Source organism: Paramormyrops kingsleyae, chromosome 3 (assembly GCF_048594095.1).
Source record: "Paramormyrops kingsleyae isolate MSU_618 chromosome 3, PKINGS_0.4, whole genome shotgun sequence".
In the NCBI taxonomy this organism is placed as follows: domain Eukaryota; kingdom Metazoa; phylum Chordata; class Actinopteri; order Osteoglossiformes; family Mormyridae; genus Paramormyrops; species Paramormyrops kingsleyae.
The window spans coordinates 37,234,610-37,251,512 of record NC_132799.1 but is presented as its reverse complement, the minus strand read 5'-3'; the positions used below and the strand labels follow the sequence as shown (position 1 = coordinate 37,251,512).

At 40.8% G+C, this 16,903-nt stretch overlaps 1 protein-coding gene across 4 annotated transcripts; it reads left to right on the top strand.

The window, feature by feature from the left end:
• Positions 1-252: 252 nt before the first annotated feature.
• gata3 (GATA binding protein 3) lies at positions 253-15,485 on the top strand. 4 transcript variants are annotated; one of them, XM_023802027.2, is made up of 6 exons: positions 253-408; positions 6,554-6,923; positions 8,263-8,793; positions 10,787-10,932; positions 12,413-12,538; positions 14,968-15,485. In XM_023802027.2, the coding sequence occupies exons 2-6, from the start codon at positions 6,686-6,688 to the stop codon at positions 15,256-15,258; spliced, it is 1,332 nt and encodes a 443-aa protein (XP_023657795.2). In that variant the 5' UTR covers positions 253-408; positions 6,554-6,685; the 3' UTR covers positions 15,259-15,485. The 4 variants fall into 4 exon arrangements, with proteins under 4 accessions (XP_023657795.2, XP_023657796.2, XP_023657794.2 ...); XM_023802028.2 differs by lacking the exon at positions 253-408 and adding an exon at positions 5,931-6,358 and having other exon boundaries at positions 8,263-8,736; XM_023802026.2 differs by lacking the exon at positions 253-408 and adding an exon at positions 5,934-6,410.
• Positions 15,486-16,903: the final 1,418 nt, after the last annotated feature.

Here is a 16,903-nt window from a genome sequence, read left to right as displayed (position 1 = left end):
GTTACAATATAGCATATATTTGATTGCTAGGCTGCTACTGCTATATTTATGGTGGATCCAAAACGATACAGAATTAGCTGCACCTCCTCCGTTTACATCAGTGCTTCTTTCTTTGACCTCGATTTGTCTAATGCATCATAGCGGCCTGGTCTTGTTTGATACAGCTTGGTTAATGTGTTTTTTCCTCATCGCCCCACACCGACCCGGAAGAGCTCTGATCAAATGTACAGTAAGTACCGTAAGTGACTGCGTTGGCTGCATGGTCTGAGTGCGCGTCTCCGAGCTGGCGGAGGAGTGCGCGCCTCTAGGTTTTCCCCTCACCGCTCTTGCTCCAAATGCCGCCAGTGTTCGGCGGGTGTCACTTCTGTCGGAGATCAGAAAAAGCACTATCCACGCTTAATTCCACAGGTCAGTAAATATCTAGTTTTTTTTTTGTCTGAACTCTGTCAGCGTATACTTTCACAAAGTATACCTCTAATGATGCAGGAGTCTTGAGCACGTCTCTTTTATTGCCGACTTCAAATTTTCATGTATTGATTAATCAGCGTATTTTCACTAAATATACAACAGGCAATAATAAAAATCGAATACATAAATGAATAAAATTATGCGGTGCGTGCGTTTTGTTAACCGCGATAAAGAGACATGCAATCAGAATGTACTCAATTCACGTGTGTCTGCTTTTAATATCTGTCGCGCATTCAGTCAGAAACTATAGCCTATGAAATATTTACCCGATTCCTTAATGCTAAAATCGAAACGTTTTATAAATAATTGTGGCGTTTTGTGTTTGCAAAAAAAAAAAAAGCTATGTCGATCGATTAAAGTACCCATCTTACTTATTTTACGCCTCGTTTATAGCTGATCTCCTTTCTGCAGATTCCTTTCAAAAACGCTATTGGATATAATGGTGCAGACTTATAACCGCGGTTTAAGAGTAATTTACCTACTTCACTTTCCCAGAAATAGCGAATATCAAGGTTATTAATGATCTATTACCACCTCGGCTGGTGGTAGGCTGAGTCGTATAACCCGTGAAATTGATCAGATTACCCCGCAATGGGTCATAAAAAGGAGCTGGGTTTGCTGAAGCTGCATTTCCCGTTTGAAAATGCCAGTGTCGTCTATTTGAGTTGATTTTAAGGGGCTCTCGCGTAAGGGGGAGGATACGAAATTAAAGACATCAAAAAAAGCTCTAATGTGAGGAATGGGGTTTGTTTGCATGCGGAGAAAACAGAAGGGATGAAATCGCACGGCGTATTATTGATTTATCCCGAATGTATTTTCGGACAGCTGTGTCTCTAGATAGCAATGCCATGGTGTGAATTGATAGTTAATTAATCAGCGGATGTAATGCTTTCAAATAAGTATGAAATCTCCACGCTATCTTCAAATAATGACACGACAGAAATATAAATAACGGATCATTTCAGTATGAACGGTATGACACATTGTCTTAATTGCGTACTTACTCGTTATTGACATAATGTTACTGCTCCTGTGATTTGCTGTGAAAAAAAATCCAGATTTGTTACAAACTGTCGTAGGTATCGTTTGATTTTGCCGACAAATAGCAATGCAGTTGCGCGTGAATGTTGATTCTCATTTTAATAATACCCTTTCAATTTTTTTCGTATAATTCCAGCAACGGAAACCTAATCAAGATGTTGGCCTACTTGATAATGTCGAAGCACGGACGCTCAATAGGCATCGCTTTCTTTTTGTGGACAAGTGACAGAGTGCTAATGTACCTGGTCTGCTGTTTAACGTGGGTCTGAAACCGCAACCTAATAGTGCATAGGAAGGCAGAGGCATGTTTACGTTTTTTATTGATCATTCTAAGAAGAACGCCTCACACGGAGTTTCAGGCGCATTTACGCCTCCTCCAAAGTTCTAAGAATTAGTCTCGTTTAGAATTGGCGATCTTTTGTGAGAAAAGCTCAACTTATTGTTCTTGAAAAATTAGGCAAAAAAGCAGCATCCATTACTCAGAAAATACTTTGCTGTGAAGTTTCATGTTATAACGGTTTTAAATCATAATACCGAGAATCATTCTTCTGTGTACCCTTAGATCAACCTATAATTACTTAAATAATTACATAAATTATTTCTTCTGTAAATCTTTTTCTTTTTAAATATATATTTTGTTGATATCTGTATATAGCGAAACACGGTATAAAATGAAATTGTAGAAAGCTACACAGGTTTGTTAGAAGAGTACGCCGTGTTAGCACTGTACACTCGGAAGTCGTACATAACCGCCTATAGTGTTACGGCCAATGCAATTCTTTCTGGTATCTTTAATTCTGTTTACACATCACGAAAAACTTGCAACAAGGAATCGTTCAGGTTTGAAATTTTTGTCTATATGTACATAATAACTGGTTTCGTATATACTCTTAAAACTATATACTTAGTTTAACAGAGGTTTACATTGTTAGTATAATTCTGACAAAATTAAATAAAAATAAATACTGTTTCATGCTCAAATTTATAGCAAGCACACATCGTCTAACCCAGATACCCCCTCCGCTTTCATATCACACGTTGTCTCTCTATCAAGATAATAATCGTGCTTTTTAAGCGATGGAAGTGAAGCTGCTGTGTCGAGTTTGGAACTTGGCTTTGGGCCGTGTCCGGCGTTTAACCCCGGGAAGACGCCCCGCGGCTGTTTTTACAGCTTTACCTGAGACATTACATCTAAACTGCAAAATCAAAACCCATCGTGAGTCACTTAATCCATACACCGTCAACGTAATTAGATGGTTTTAACGGGTTGCTTCCATTCGTCTGTCATAATGTAGCGCTGAACTTCGTGACACTATTATTATTATTATTATTATTATTATTAATAATAATAATAATAATAATAATAGTGCAGTACGCTCTTTAAATATCAAAGGACATAAACAGAGAAAGAATACAACAGTTGAAATTCTCAGAGAACGCAATGCAAATGAAACTTCCGCATAAAACAATACATTAAGCAATGTAAAAATTACATTTAAAAAATATGTTAAGTAAATACATAAAACTCAAAATTGTTTATACACACACCTAAAAGTTCTTCATTATGGGACAATGTTTCAAATTGCGAAGAGCCATGCACACCGATGACGAAATAAACGCGGACAATTACACGTTATCAACAACACATCTACACACTGGTAATAAAATAAACCATGTGTCTCCGATTCGCACCCGCAGTGAAATGTTTCCTGATTTTAATCAGGCTTCTCCCCTAGTCATTCAAAAATGATGTCTCTTCGTTCATCTAGGCCTACCGATGGAGTGTTGTACCAACGTTTATGAGTCAGATAAACGAACGAGCTTTTTCTGAAGTGCAACGTCCCTTGCCTACGCTGTCGAAACATCACAATTTATTTATTTATATTATTTTGGCCATTCTTTTTATGTCACCATCTAGAAGGTATTGATTCCTGTGTAGCATTGATATAGCATCTTATTTGAAAATGTGATGTGTGTCTAGTTTTAGTATGCTTGCAATTTGCACTTGCAATACAACGCCTTGCGGCTACCATCCATTTTCGTCTATTGTTGTGAGAATAGGAGGGATTATAAATGATAACGTTTAAGGTTTTTACACCGAATAAACTCACGCTCCACTATACTGACGTTGCGACTTGGGAATCGGGACGTTGGAGCAGGTTCCATGTTGTAAGCTGCAAGACACTTGTCCAAAAAAAAACCATAATCAGGCTTTTACATTTACCGTCATATGTTGCCTCGGAGCACCTTTAATGCATATTTGCGGGATAATAGGACACAATACTTTCAAGAGGATAATTACAGGAGTCCGCTGACAGCCCGACAATGACTACGAAATTGTTCAGTACGAGCAGGTACAACTGTTTCTATTCAAGTTCAATCTCAGGTTCGCTGCTGTCTGGGCATTTTGGCGAGAAAGCAGAAAACATGACGTTAAAGTCACTTAGGACAGAATAAATATCCATGGTTTATGCATTTTCGCGCAAATTTATTTGGTAGATAAAGTGAATCTATACACTATGCCCGGAATGCCGTAGTACATCTATCTTCCTCTATCACCAAGCACATTTCATATTTTCAATTCATAGAATACATTGTCCGGTTTCTAAAATAATTCGTTAATTACGCGTGTTAAAAATATCTGTTAAATATTAAATTCATTCTTATTCAGTGTCTCTCTAGATACAGTGAATGCGAAATGGTTAGATTTTGTTGACTAATGTTGTTCCAAGTCTTAGTTTCTAAACGGGTTGAGTTGTGAGTTTCGTTTTAAATATTTAGCTTCTCTTTTTAACTTTAATCAGTTCAATACATTTCAGCGTTAATTCGGTTCGTGCTGTTTAACGTTATCTGCAAGTTGTTATATTTTACGTGTCCAGGTGCATTCTCAGAGTTGCCGGGGAGATGCACAGCAGAATATGGGAATATAAACTATATTAGTGTATTTTTGAAGTACATTATTGCTGACTGTTGTGCCAGGATAGACAGTATCGTCTTCAGCAATCGCTTTTTTGATGCTTTTCATTGATAACGATTCCATTGCGTAACGACCGTAAAGGCCATCTAATGCAAACGTCTCTTAAAAAAAACTTCCAGTTCAAGCCGCCACCCCCCCCCCCCCCCCTCCGCCACTACACACGCATACACACACCGCACACGCACACGTACACAAACACACACACACACACACACACCCTCCCCCAATGGCGCTCAACAGAATTTCATTTCCTGGCTGTTTACTCTACAGTCCTGACGTCACGTCCAGTGGCGTCGCCGAGGCTGGCTATTTCACTGCATTGCATAGCATCAAAAGAGCAGCCTCCTTATTCCCTAAATTGCGCACTGTCAATCTGGGAGCACAGGCCAGCCAAACTAAGAATTAGACACCAAATACCGCCCCATGGGGTAGACCCCTCTATTACTGAGCAATCAAGTGGATTAAAACAAAACTGGAAAGAATCAGGCCTACCTGACGTGTATGTATGACTTTATACTCCATCCCCGCCTAAGAATTGAGCATTTGAATAAAAGTATCATTTGAGTAAAAGGTCATGCAGTGATGCACATGGCTGATAGATTCGTTGTACATTTAATTTATATATGTCAGTTTCTCCATGCATGAACGCAAAAAATTACAGCTGATCTTTTTTCAGACGAAAAGCGCGTGCCGGTATTTTCTCAATGTTGAGAAATCGCCCAGATTTTTTTCATCCGCCGAATAAAGCAAATTGGGTAAACTGGGCGAATCTAAAGGGCCAATTCAACCATTTAGAATAAAAAAGGCTGTCGCCGCGAGAGGACGCGCTGTCACAATTTTAAGAAAATAGACATGTTATGACCTGCCATGACTCCTGCGATTAAGCAACAGGCTCCGCACCTCCTTGACAAGGATGCATTTGAAATGCAGCCGTAGTACCGATAGGACGAGCTCATTCAAGAGCTTTTTACTGTCTATAAACAACCATTTTTATTGTATCGGGCTTCCGAACCAAGACGAGAGCACTCAAAAAGCGGAGATTTCGAAACTTCCTGATAACAAGACTAAATTATAAATAAAGCGCCGAACAAATGGACGCGCGGTAAATAAGACAAATAGCAGATTCTCTGTTTTAAAATCATATATTGAAATATGTTGAAGATCACAGGTATTAAGACTTAATGCATCAGCACTTTAAACCCGCGATCCATAGAATAACTAATCGAACAAATGATTTATGCACTTTTCGGATATATATATATATAGCCATCTTCTGAGGGGGAGCCGGCGGTGAAGCTTGCCGGGGTCACTTCGACAGGTACTGTGCGTGTATTTACTGCAACGACGTAAATGCTTTACACAGAACAATTCTTGGTCATCTTCCCCAAACCAGCCTTAGTCAATTACGCCCCTCCCCATTTCGATGACACCGGCAGAACCTCCTTAAGTTGCGTCGCGCCACAGCTGTCTGCGAGCATTGAGCTGCCTGGCGCCATCCTCAAAGAATGCCTTCACTGTAAAAAAAAACAGATCGAGAGAGAGAAAGCGACACAGAGAGGGGGAGAATTCAGAGTGAGAGAGAGAGAGAGGCAGAGAAAGAGAGAGGGAGAGGGAGGGGGAAAATGAGAGGAAAGACTTGCTGCTACGCACAAACAGAGAGATTTGATCTGTGAGTTTAACTTCTGTCCTGGTCAGTGTGCAGTAAACCCATCTTCTGCGAACGTTGCTTCTAAAACACTCTGCAGCGGCTTGTTGCTTCTACAGAACAGCATAGAAAGTTTGGGAGAAAAGTTGAGGACATCAATGTGGAACTGGACGCGACCCGTGGAGCTATCTCTAACGGCAAATTAGTACAAGCAAACATTTTTAAATGTATGTAGATTTTGATTTTTTTTTCTTTCCAAACTGAAACGGAATATACATGGTGAATATGCTGACTTATTTAACAATAACTACAATTAATGTTGGCAATTTATAGCAATAATCCTGCCGAATAGAGTAAGCACTAATAACTGGACGAATTTTTAAAAAAGTTTTACATTGTTCTGTTTTTTTTTTTTGTTGCAGGTGATCAAACGCATTCTTCTGAATTAAGAAGCAACTTGTGGATTTAACATCGCAAGACTTTTGACAGACTTTTTCTATTGCGCTTTATTGTACTGATTCCTTTTTTGTGTGTATGAACGGTTGCTACCGGCAATGGAAGTAAGTGCGGATCAGCCCCGGTGGATGAGTCACCCCCACCCAGCGGTACTGAACGGCCAGCATCCTGACTCGCACCACCCGGGCATCGGTCACTCGTACATGGACCCCTCTCAGTATCCTATCACTGAGGATGTGGATGTACTCTTTAATATCGACGGACAGGGTAACCACGTCTCTCCTTATTACGGAAACTCCGTCAGAGCCGTTCAGAGATATCCTCCCCCCCCTCACAGTAAGTCATGCTTTACCAAAGATTGTGGAGTTTGTGAACCTAGTAATTACATTTATGTTCTAATTTAAGTGGAAATGACACTGGGAAAAAACGCGTTTAATGCTACGCTTACTTTAGAGGTTCGTTAATATTTACAACCGCTGACAAAAACGCACGACGTAAACGTCAGCAGGTAAGAGGAGTGTAACACGCACACTCCAGTTTTGAAACCTTACCATTCTCGATTAGCTGTGGGTTACTCTTTATGGTTTAACAAAGGTTTCATAACTTTCCAGTGATTCGTATTTTTCCGTCAAACAGTAACAATTTTATGTTCATATGAAATTTGGCTAAATGTGACAAAAATAATCACTATTAAAATATTTGAGACAGAGAGGTGCTTGTAAAGAGGCATTTTCAGGCTTTAATTAGAGAATATTTTGTTTTAACCCAGACTTCTTAATCATGAAATAATTATTAAATTGTTTATTATCAACTAAGGAAAGAAGTTACGGACAATACCTAGTTACGTTTGGCAGATTTAAATTTAGCGTCAATTACAAATTGGCTTTGCACAATTAGCACAAAACGCAGACATTGGGGGGAGAGAATGACATTACGGAAGAACTATTGTACGAATTTATTGAAATGACTTCCTGTACGGAATCGTGAATCATGACCTTGTTTCTTTTGCTAAACCTTCTTTGCTAAGACATTAGATTTTAGTGTGCGGGGGCTCGAACATCGCGCCGCTATACTCATTATAAGTGGTTTCGATTTAAGCAGTTTATGTTTAAATAGGGCAAAGTCCGCTGAAACTACGCAGATGCGTCGCGTTAATAATCGGATGACGTAGTTTTTAAAATTATTTATCGATATTTTGGGTGAACCTTTTCATTGCATTGCAGACTATTTGCAAAAATGCGAAAAGAGATGAAATAAAAACATTTAACTCGATACTCTGCAAAATGAGAAACCAGTTTCGTTTCGTGTGTTCGTTGACATATCGAAGAATTTTTTAACCATTTGTGAAACTATTTTATAGCTGAGATTCCTGGAAATAAAAAAAGTTATTCCGGGTGCATGATTAATATGGATATTATCACCTCAAAATAAACTGTAAATAATAAATTGTCCAACCTTTACTTTCTATACGGTGTAGAAATTTCAATTGTTTACATGCAAACTGTTAAACAGCCAGGATTAATTCAGTACTGTACTGATATATGCTGCAGCTATCTGGCAAGTGGATGAAGGCTGGTTTTAAAACGTCGACAGTTACTAATCAGAATACGTTGTGAAAATTTGCAGACGCAGGTCCGTTACCGTTAGCCTCATAATTCGTTTTCTTCGTTTACAGGTAGTCAGGTTTGTCGTCCACCCCTCCTCCACAGTTCACTGTCCTGGCTGGAGAGCAGCAAAGCCTTGAGCTCTCATCCCAGCACATCGCCCTGGAACTTGAGCCCATTTCCTAAGACCTCGCTGCACCACGGCTCCCCAGGAGCCCTGTCGGTATACCCACCGGCCTCGTCGTCCTCGCTGTCGGCCGGCCACTCAAGCCCACACCTCTTCACCTTCCCCCCGACCCCTCCCAAAGATGTCTCACCGGATCCAGGTATCGCGACCCCTGGCTCGGGCAACGCCAGTCGCCAAGAGGAAAAAGAGTGCGTAAAGTACCAGGTGTCCCTGGCGGAAACCATGAAACTGGAGTCGGCCCACAGCCGGAGCATGGCTTCCATCGGAGCGGGGGCGTCTGCCCATCACCCCATTGCCACTTACCCGTCCTATGTTCCTGAATATGGCCCCGGGCTCTTTCCACCAAGTAGCCTGATAGGTGGGTCACCTTCTAGTTATGGTTCCAAAACAAGACCAAAAACAAGGTCCTGTTCAGGTAGGTAGTGTCTTATTTACAATTTCATCTACTTTTCCCACACAGAAACCTGTATCTTTCATACATGGCTGAGTTTTTAAATTGTAATGAATTTCAAGGATCTTTTGCGTATTCTTCGTTGGGGATATTACACACGTAGGCCTAGTCCATAAAGGACTTTAATATAAAATCGTAATTAAAAAAATTGCTGCTACAGTACTGAAAGGTACGGTTTGTCCTGCTGGTAATATATTTACCGTGCAAAACAGTAACAAATATACAGTACCAGCAATAATACTGCTGCTATTATTGCTAAATCAACTACTTATAATATGTTATTATTATTATTATTATTATTATTATTATTATTATTATATAATACTACTACTAATAATAATAGAAGCGGCAGCGGAATTGATAGTAATATTTAATTATTACAGTGAATATGGCTCATTATTAATTTTTGGTCTCATTAATTTATATCTAATCAATGCATTGCATTTAAACGTGCATTTAAAAGCTTATGACTGAATAATCGTCGTTTGCAGGCCGTGACTCCAAAACCCCTGTTTTAAATTACATAGTATTTTAGACGTTAAACCCAAATAACGAATTATTAGACAGTGAACAATTTTGAAGGTTTCATTTTACTCGCTTTCCCACAGTGCCGTTTTGCTGGGACTCCCCGTCGGTTTGTAAGCTCAGGATAATCCAATTATTTTCAGACTGCTGCACGCCACAGTTGCATTGTTTATCCAGAGCCAGAAACTTTGACAGAGTCCGGATGCGGGGCTGTATTCACCGGAATTAAGAATGACCCCTAGCCATGACAGACTGACCGTCTCTGCAGTATTTCAATATGAATAGGCCTACATGTGTTATTATGAAATATTATTTTTTTTTCTTTGAAACAGATAATGCACATAATTTCAATTAGTTCGATTTATTTAAGACTTTTCTACCCACAAAACACAGTAGGAAAAACAAATAAACGCTAGGGGAATGAGATTTGCTCCTGTACCTACCAGTTGCAATATTTCTTAGTATATTCCAAAAGAATTGACACAGTACACTATATAATCCGCGTTTTACATCGGTCATATGTTGGTCTGTCTGCTTCCGAGCTGCAAGCAGGATCTTTGTGTCCCAAAGCAAAACAAGCCACAATACCCGGTACATTAAAAAGCCAATTAGAAAAAGTGTGGAACCTGTGCCCGCTTAAAAACACCAAGCGATCCTTGTCTGTCACTACCGGCTGCTGTCCGTTATGTATATCAAATAAACATCCGTAGGCTAACTTAGGGTGCCTGTAGTTTTAATGACTGATAAAGGCCTTCTCAAAGTCGTTTCTTTCAGATATTTTAGTGTGAACAGCGATTGTGCTGTTTCAGTTTCAATGCTGCGGTAACACGTCTAGTAAAAACACAGCTTGAAGAACTAAGTTCGGTTGATATTCATCTCATCTGCCAAAACAATATAGATCTCAAACTTTTAAATTATGCAAATAAGAATTAGCTCAGGGTTCCTTGAACAATACTCGTTCGTTGTCATTTTTCTACGGGTTATAAAATTAAACTATTAAAATCGAATGAGCACAATGCACAACATTGTTGCCTGTCCTTGTTACTTTGTGTATCTGTTGAAGGATTTTCAAAGGCAACGTTTCATTGAGGGGCTACAGCCTATTAGACAAACGCCATGTTTACATTATGACTCAGATTACTATTACTTGTTTGCATGCATAAACTCCAGTACTCGTGTGAAAAGAATTTACTATTGTACTAGTATCGCATTTCTCCCTCTTCTCTTCCTGCATGTCTACTTCTTCTTTTATTAATATCGTTATTGTTGTTGTTGTTGTTGTTGTTATTATTATTATTATTATTATTATTATTATTGTTGCCCTTGCTGATATTATTTTTACATGTTGTTTCCCATTCGAAAGTGTAAGCTTTTTCATTGATTCATAAATTAGTGCTTTCTAAATGAATGTGTTCTTTGTCTGTAATTCCAGAAGGCAGAGAGTGTGTTAACTGCGGGGCCACCTCTACCCCTCTTTGGAGGCGTGATGGCACGGGTCACTACCTTTGTAACGCCTGCGGACTGTATCACAAGATGAACGGGCAGAATCGCCCCCTCATCAAGCCCAAGAGAAGGCTGGTACGTCCTTGGCACTTAAATCAAATAATATTCCTCTAATATGTAGGAAAATTGGTCTTACAGATGTATTCGTTATATTCTTCAAACAGTCCTGCAGTTTTCAACTTTATTCGCTACAGTTTCCTTTTACTGGTGTTTCGACAATCATTTGCAATTTAATTTAATTTAGCATCTTCAACAACAAAGGGGTGCGTTGTCAAGTCGAAGCAAAACTACTGAATCACCTCAATAGTTTCCCATTTTACCGCATTGTTGCAGGAAAAAGTGAACTTTTTAGGTGGTGAAATGGTACTGTATTGGCTGCCGCGTCTCCCTCTGCCCCATTTTCTGCTCTAATGTAAAAAACTGACTTCCTAGGAAAAATCTGCCGGATACGTGAGCTGGGAAGATAAGTCGTTTGGAGCAACACCCTCGGCTTCCCCAGCCTAAACATTAAGAAGACAGGGACAAATCCGAGCATGACTGTACGGGGGCACGCAGGAGTCACGAAGCTGAGGGAATAATATTACAAGAAATCATAGTGCAAGATTTTTAAATAAATAACTGGTGACAGAAAGAGCAGTAATGCAAATCACCGCGAAATCAGAAGCCTATGTATGCCACTTAGGGCCCAAGTCCAGCTCAGAGTAGGCACGACTTACGAGACAAAGTTGTATACTATTTTATTTCATAATTGAAAAAAAAAACAAATGAACATACACACACCTCGAGGTTATCAATACTGTAGAGACAAATACACTTGAAGTATTGTACGATTCAGGAAAAAATGCTTAACTACTGACATCTACATAAGTCTGTAGTATGTCCGTTTTGTAATTAATATAAATACAGATATATTAAAAAATATTTTAAATATTGTCCATTCAAATTTATAATGCTTTTATTGTGATTTAGTTGTATTAGTATACTGAATTGTAAAATAAGGCAGAAATTCCGACTTAATACCAATTCACTCTTCCCAGGTTCTCGCTAACGCAGCAATAAAATCTTATTCGTGAGCATTTTTTTCATCGTGCCCAAAACAACACCCTATTTGCCTATTTTAGTAATTTTTAAGACGACGTGTGAGTGCAGTTTATTGAAGGACAAGGCATTAGCAGACCATCATAATCTTAAGTAAAATGCTTTTAGCAAAATGGTGTAAACTGTGGATGAGATTGTTTAAACATGACTGCGCTGCAGCGATACATTACGCCCAGTCCCTGATGTCCTACCCTGGAAAATTAAATCACATGTAATGGGGCATATTTAAGCTGTGTCTTTTATGCAGTTTACAAATATTTATGTTTCAAATGGCATGTGCGCATGAAGTAATTCAAAAACATCAAAACAAGCCCGATTGTTGTACCTTTTTTAAAGAAAATATTTTTGGCTTTGAATTCCTCGAAAGTGCGAGGCTTACTGCCGTGAGTTGTAGGATGTATTGTTTTAACTAATGACTTAGCTTATGTCATTTTCTCCCTTTTTTGTCTTCCTTCAGTCTGCGGCTAGGAGGGCAGGTACTTCATGTGCCAACTGTCAAACGACCACGACGACGCTGTGGCGTCGAAACGCCAACGGGGACCCCGTCTGTAACGCCTGCGGGCTTTACTTCAAACTGCACAATGTAAGCCTGAAGATCCCTTAATGTCTGTCCAGCAAGATAACTGCTAACCTCTCTCATTGCGTACCGTCTGTTTGTCTGCCTTCCCTTGACATCACTGTATTATTCGTTTCGAATTTTTTGCGATAAAAAAATAAACGCAGGATATACCGATGTATTTGCGACTTTATAGTGTTACGTATATGGGAAAAACGGGGAGTTTCACAAGAGGGTAATTACGGCCGTTAGTTCCCTCCTTGCGATTTAATAGTCCATTTTCTTACCACGAAAAAGAACACATCCTTTTTCGATTGCCCTGGTGGAAAGCTCTTGGGACAGATTCTGCAATGAAGCTGCAGCAGACTCAGGACTATAAACACATTGTTATTTATCTCTGGGCTATGGTGGAATTTTCCTCACATTCAGAAGATGGGCATAATATTTTCCATACAGTTAGGCCGGTTGCTTGACCTTAACTTTTTAATTCCTGGGGTCAGTGCCCCCACCCACCTGTTGCTATGGTCACACAAGTGCATGGGGGGAAGTTGTATCTCCCTTTTAACACAGACTGCTTACATTAGACTTGGAAAAAGACCCAGAGTATCGATGACAGTAACATTTCCCACGTGTCCCATTATGTCCCAAACTAATTGAGACTTCTGTGCACATTTTCATAGCTTTGCATTTGGACAAACTGCGCAGATTTTTGACGGCTTCATACAAAGCTGAATTTATTGTTCTGTTAATCCTTCTTCTGTATATACCAGGTTCCCCCCCCCCCCCCCTTATTCCTTTCTGGAGAGAATGATGGCCGTCCCAGGCATATGGTTGCAAACCAGGTTTCAAACATTAAGTGGATAGCTCGGTGTTTTCAGCCCCAGGGGTCACCTTGTCCTCGGTTTACCCGACTCAGAGCTGAGGCAGGTTGGTCTGACTGTGGCCCAACTAGAGAGGAGCTGGGCCTGTGGCTGTGCTTCACATCTATGTCAGGTTACAGAAGATCTTTTAAAACCCTGAGATTTGCTGACCATGCAGCAGTATTACTTAAGGTTTAAAAATATGCAGCGTAAGAACTATTAAATATATTTCAGATGTTTCCCATTGATTAGAGAAACTAATGTTTTTGAACACCCCCATTATTAATATATACATGCTATTAAACATAGATGTATTTTGACAGTTTGGCCATACATTGGATAAGCGGTATGGACGGTGGCTGTATGGATATGAGGATATGTATTTTTGTATCTTTTCTTTGACTAAACTTTGCTTGTTTTCCAGTAGGGCTGTATATTGATTTTGTAGTGCCACTGATGGGTGAAATTAGGTTTTGTAACCCATGTTAGGTGGATTACTGACCACCATCAATCACTGCTCTGCTTTCACCCAGTGGGACCAAGAAAGTAACCAATGGAAAGCGAGTCAAACCAGCAGGTGACTGACAGCATATTAGAATCCCCTGAGCGTGGGTTTTGAAACTTCATCTCACTGCATGTGTGTTTTTTCACCACTGGTTTCCATGGCTAGAGCTCAGTGACACAGTAAAAGGAGCTTGGGGGTGTACGCTTTGGTAAAAGTCCAAGAGATCGTGTGGGCAGGACTGGAGGGGACAGCAGACCTATAGATCCCGGTTCAAACCTGGTGATGCAAACTCTCTGACCGTAGTGTGAATAATGAGGCCAAACCTTCGGTGTGATTCGACGGCTGGCTAGTGTCTACTGTCCTGCCTCGAACTCAGACGCAAGTTCTAGAACCTGACACCACTCTCACTTGTCACCAAGGAAACTGGAGGCACGTGTGTAAGAGCTCAAGGTTCTGAATCAGGCAAAGTTAAGGGTTCCCTTTACCCTCTCGGTTCTTCTGGCCGGTCGGAGGTGCGAGCTGGAGCTCAGTTGCTGACCCAGCGTTGGTGAATATGCCCCAAAATCCAGTTCTAATGTTAAGGCGTCCTCACACAAAGAGCATCGCCTTTCTGCGGGTCCCACATCTGGGTCGGTGCTATAATCAGCCAGTGTTTCATACCATTGTTGCCCCTAATGAAATTAGAAAAAGCTTTCTGGGACTGTTTCTCCTTTGTGTCTGTTTATTTGACATTATTGACTTCTACATTGTTATTTCATTCCCACTCCTGCAATGCTGAAGTGATTATAGGCAAAAATGTCGCCGAGACGACGGAGACCATGTTGAGCTGCACTCTGCTCTTACTTTTGGGATCTCTCAGTATTTTGATTATTTTAAAATTTCCGCCATTATGGCTCATATTCATTACTCTTTATTATATAAAGACTCCTGTGACACTCAGGGTGTGCAATTACAAAACTGAAATGTGAATTCTGTCCAAAAGGAATATAAAACCTTTAAAGATTTTTTCAAAAGTGAAACCTGGGTTTCTCAGCTGGTTTTCCTGACAGATCAGACCCCTGACCCACAATTCCGCTCTCGTTTCTTTGCAGATTAACCGGCCTCTGACCATGAAGAAGGAAGGCATCCAGACCCGCAACCGGAAGATGTCCAGCAAGTCGAAGAAAAGCAAAAAGTCCCAGGACAGCATGGACGAGTTCTCCAAAAGTCTGGTGGAGAAAGGCAGCTCCTTCAGCCCCTCCGCCCTCTCCAGACACATGAGCACCTTCCCGGCCTTCTCTCACTCGGGTCACATGCTCAGCACCCCCACGCCCATGCACCCCTCCTCCAGCCTGCCCTTCGCTCCCCATCACCCATCCAGTATGGTCACGGCGATGGGATAGACCTGCCCACCTCATGTCCCGCCTCCTTCCCCGCCCACCATCCCACCAACCCCGCCCTCCACCCAACTTTGGAAAAAAAGACATGCTTTCTGTTTGGTTTAAAGTCAAGTGTACCTCTCTAGGACTGAAAGCCCCCAAGACTGTAACGATGGCCCCCTCTCCCCCGGGGAAGGCGAGGTCTCTCCGAGGGGGAATGGCGACAGCTGGGACCACCCCAGCCCCCCCCCCCCCCCCCCCAACCTCCAAAGTCAACGTGTCTCAATTCTGGGCCGACTGTTGCACGGGGACCACATTTACTGTAAAAAAGCCATTTTTTCACTGAGAAGCAACGAAAGGAGAAAAAAAATGAAAAGAAAAAAGAATGACCATATGTAGACTAATCGCCATGTGATACGGGGGGGGGGGGTCGTCCCTGTACTGTGAAAAAAAAAGATACGAGGAGAACTTTGAATATATTTGTACAAATTGTATGAAATACATTACATTTAATGAAGACTTTTTAATAATAATAATTAAAAAAAACATGCCTGTGAGCAGCTATGATGAGAAGGGTACGAGTCGGCGAGTCAGTGATTGTTCGGGAGGCGCCCTTTGCCGGCCCCAGGTTCGAGAGTGAAACTGTCGATGCAGAAATACCTGCCAAGGCCTCCACACACACATGCATACACACACCTGCACTAAGTGGACAACATTCAATGCAGCAAAACCCATAGACGAGTCACTCATCCACACAGCAGGCATCTCCATAGAATATCCAATAGATGTTGCTGTAATGTCCACACACACGCACACACACACACACACACACACACACAGAAGCACCTGCACGCACTGCCATGGTGGACTACCTGAACGACGATTTCCCGGCCCACAGATTATATGCATTGTGAACAAGTTCCTGTATTTGTTATTTGTATGTATATTTCAGAGTACCAAAAATATGAAACAAAACAAAGATGTAGAATTATTTCTTTATGTAATGCAGACTGAATGGTTGTATAAATTTAATAATTGCTAGTGTAAAAAACGACTGCTCTTTTGTTTCGTATTTTTTTTCTTTCTTTGAAAAAAAAATAAACTAGTTAAAACTCAATATGTCAATACCCTGGCAAGCCTGTGACAGAAAGAACATTGAATCTGGCATGTGTGATGTTTAAATCATATTCCCAGCATGCACCACAGCAGCCCTGCCACCACACAAACAGGAAGTACCAAAATAAACAGATATACTGGGAGGTTTCATATCCTGAGCAACCACAGAGATGAATGCTGTGCGCTGGTACAGTAAATTTACTTTAATAATTTCTTCCAAAAACAATCCGGAAGAGAATTTTCCTCCAAGTATGCAAAATCATTATAGCACTACCCGCATTCTGGCTTGTGGTTCTCATTCAGGAAAACCACCCGGGGGTCTCTCCGCATTTGGGGTCGGGATATCCCCGTTGTGATCCAGACAGGGATCCTGACCATTCAACTTCTGGAAACAAAAAAGAGCGGAGGAATCAGCTTTTCTCTGAGCATTGTTGCTAACAGGAATAGCAGCTGAGTGATCACTTTTTCGAATTAAATTCCATTTATGGAACAGAAGACGAAGGCTGGCTCAAGATTTGTTAATTAAAGACTCTTGGCTGCTGGAGCGTCTCCA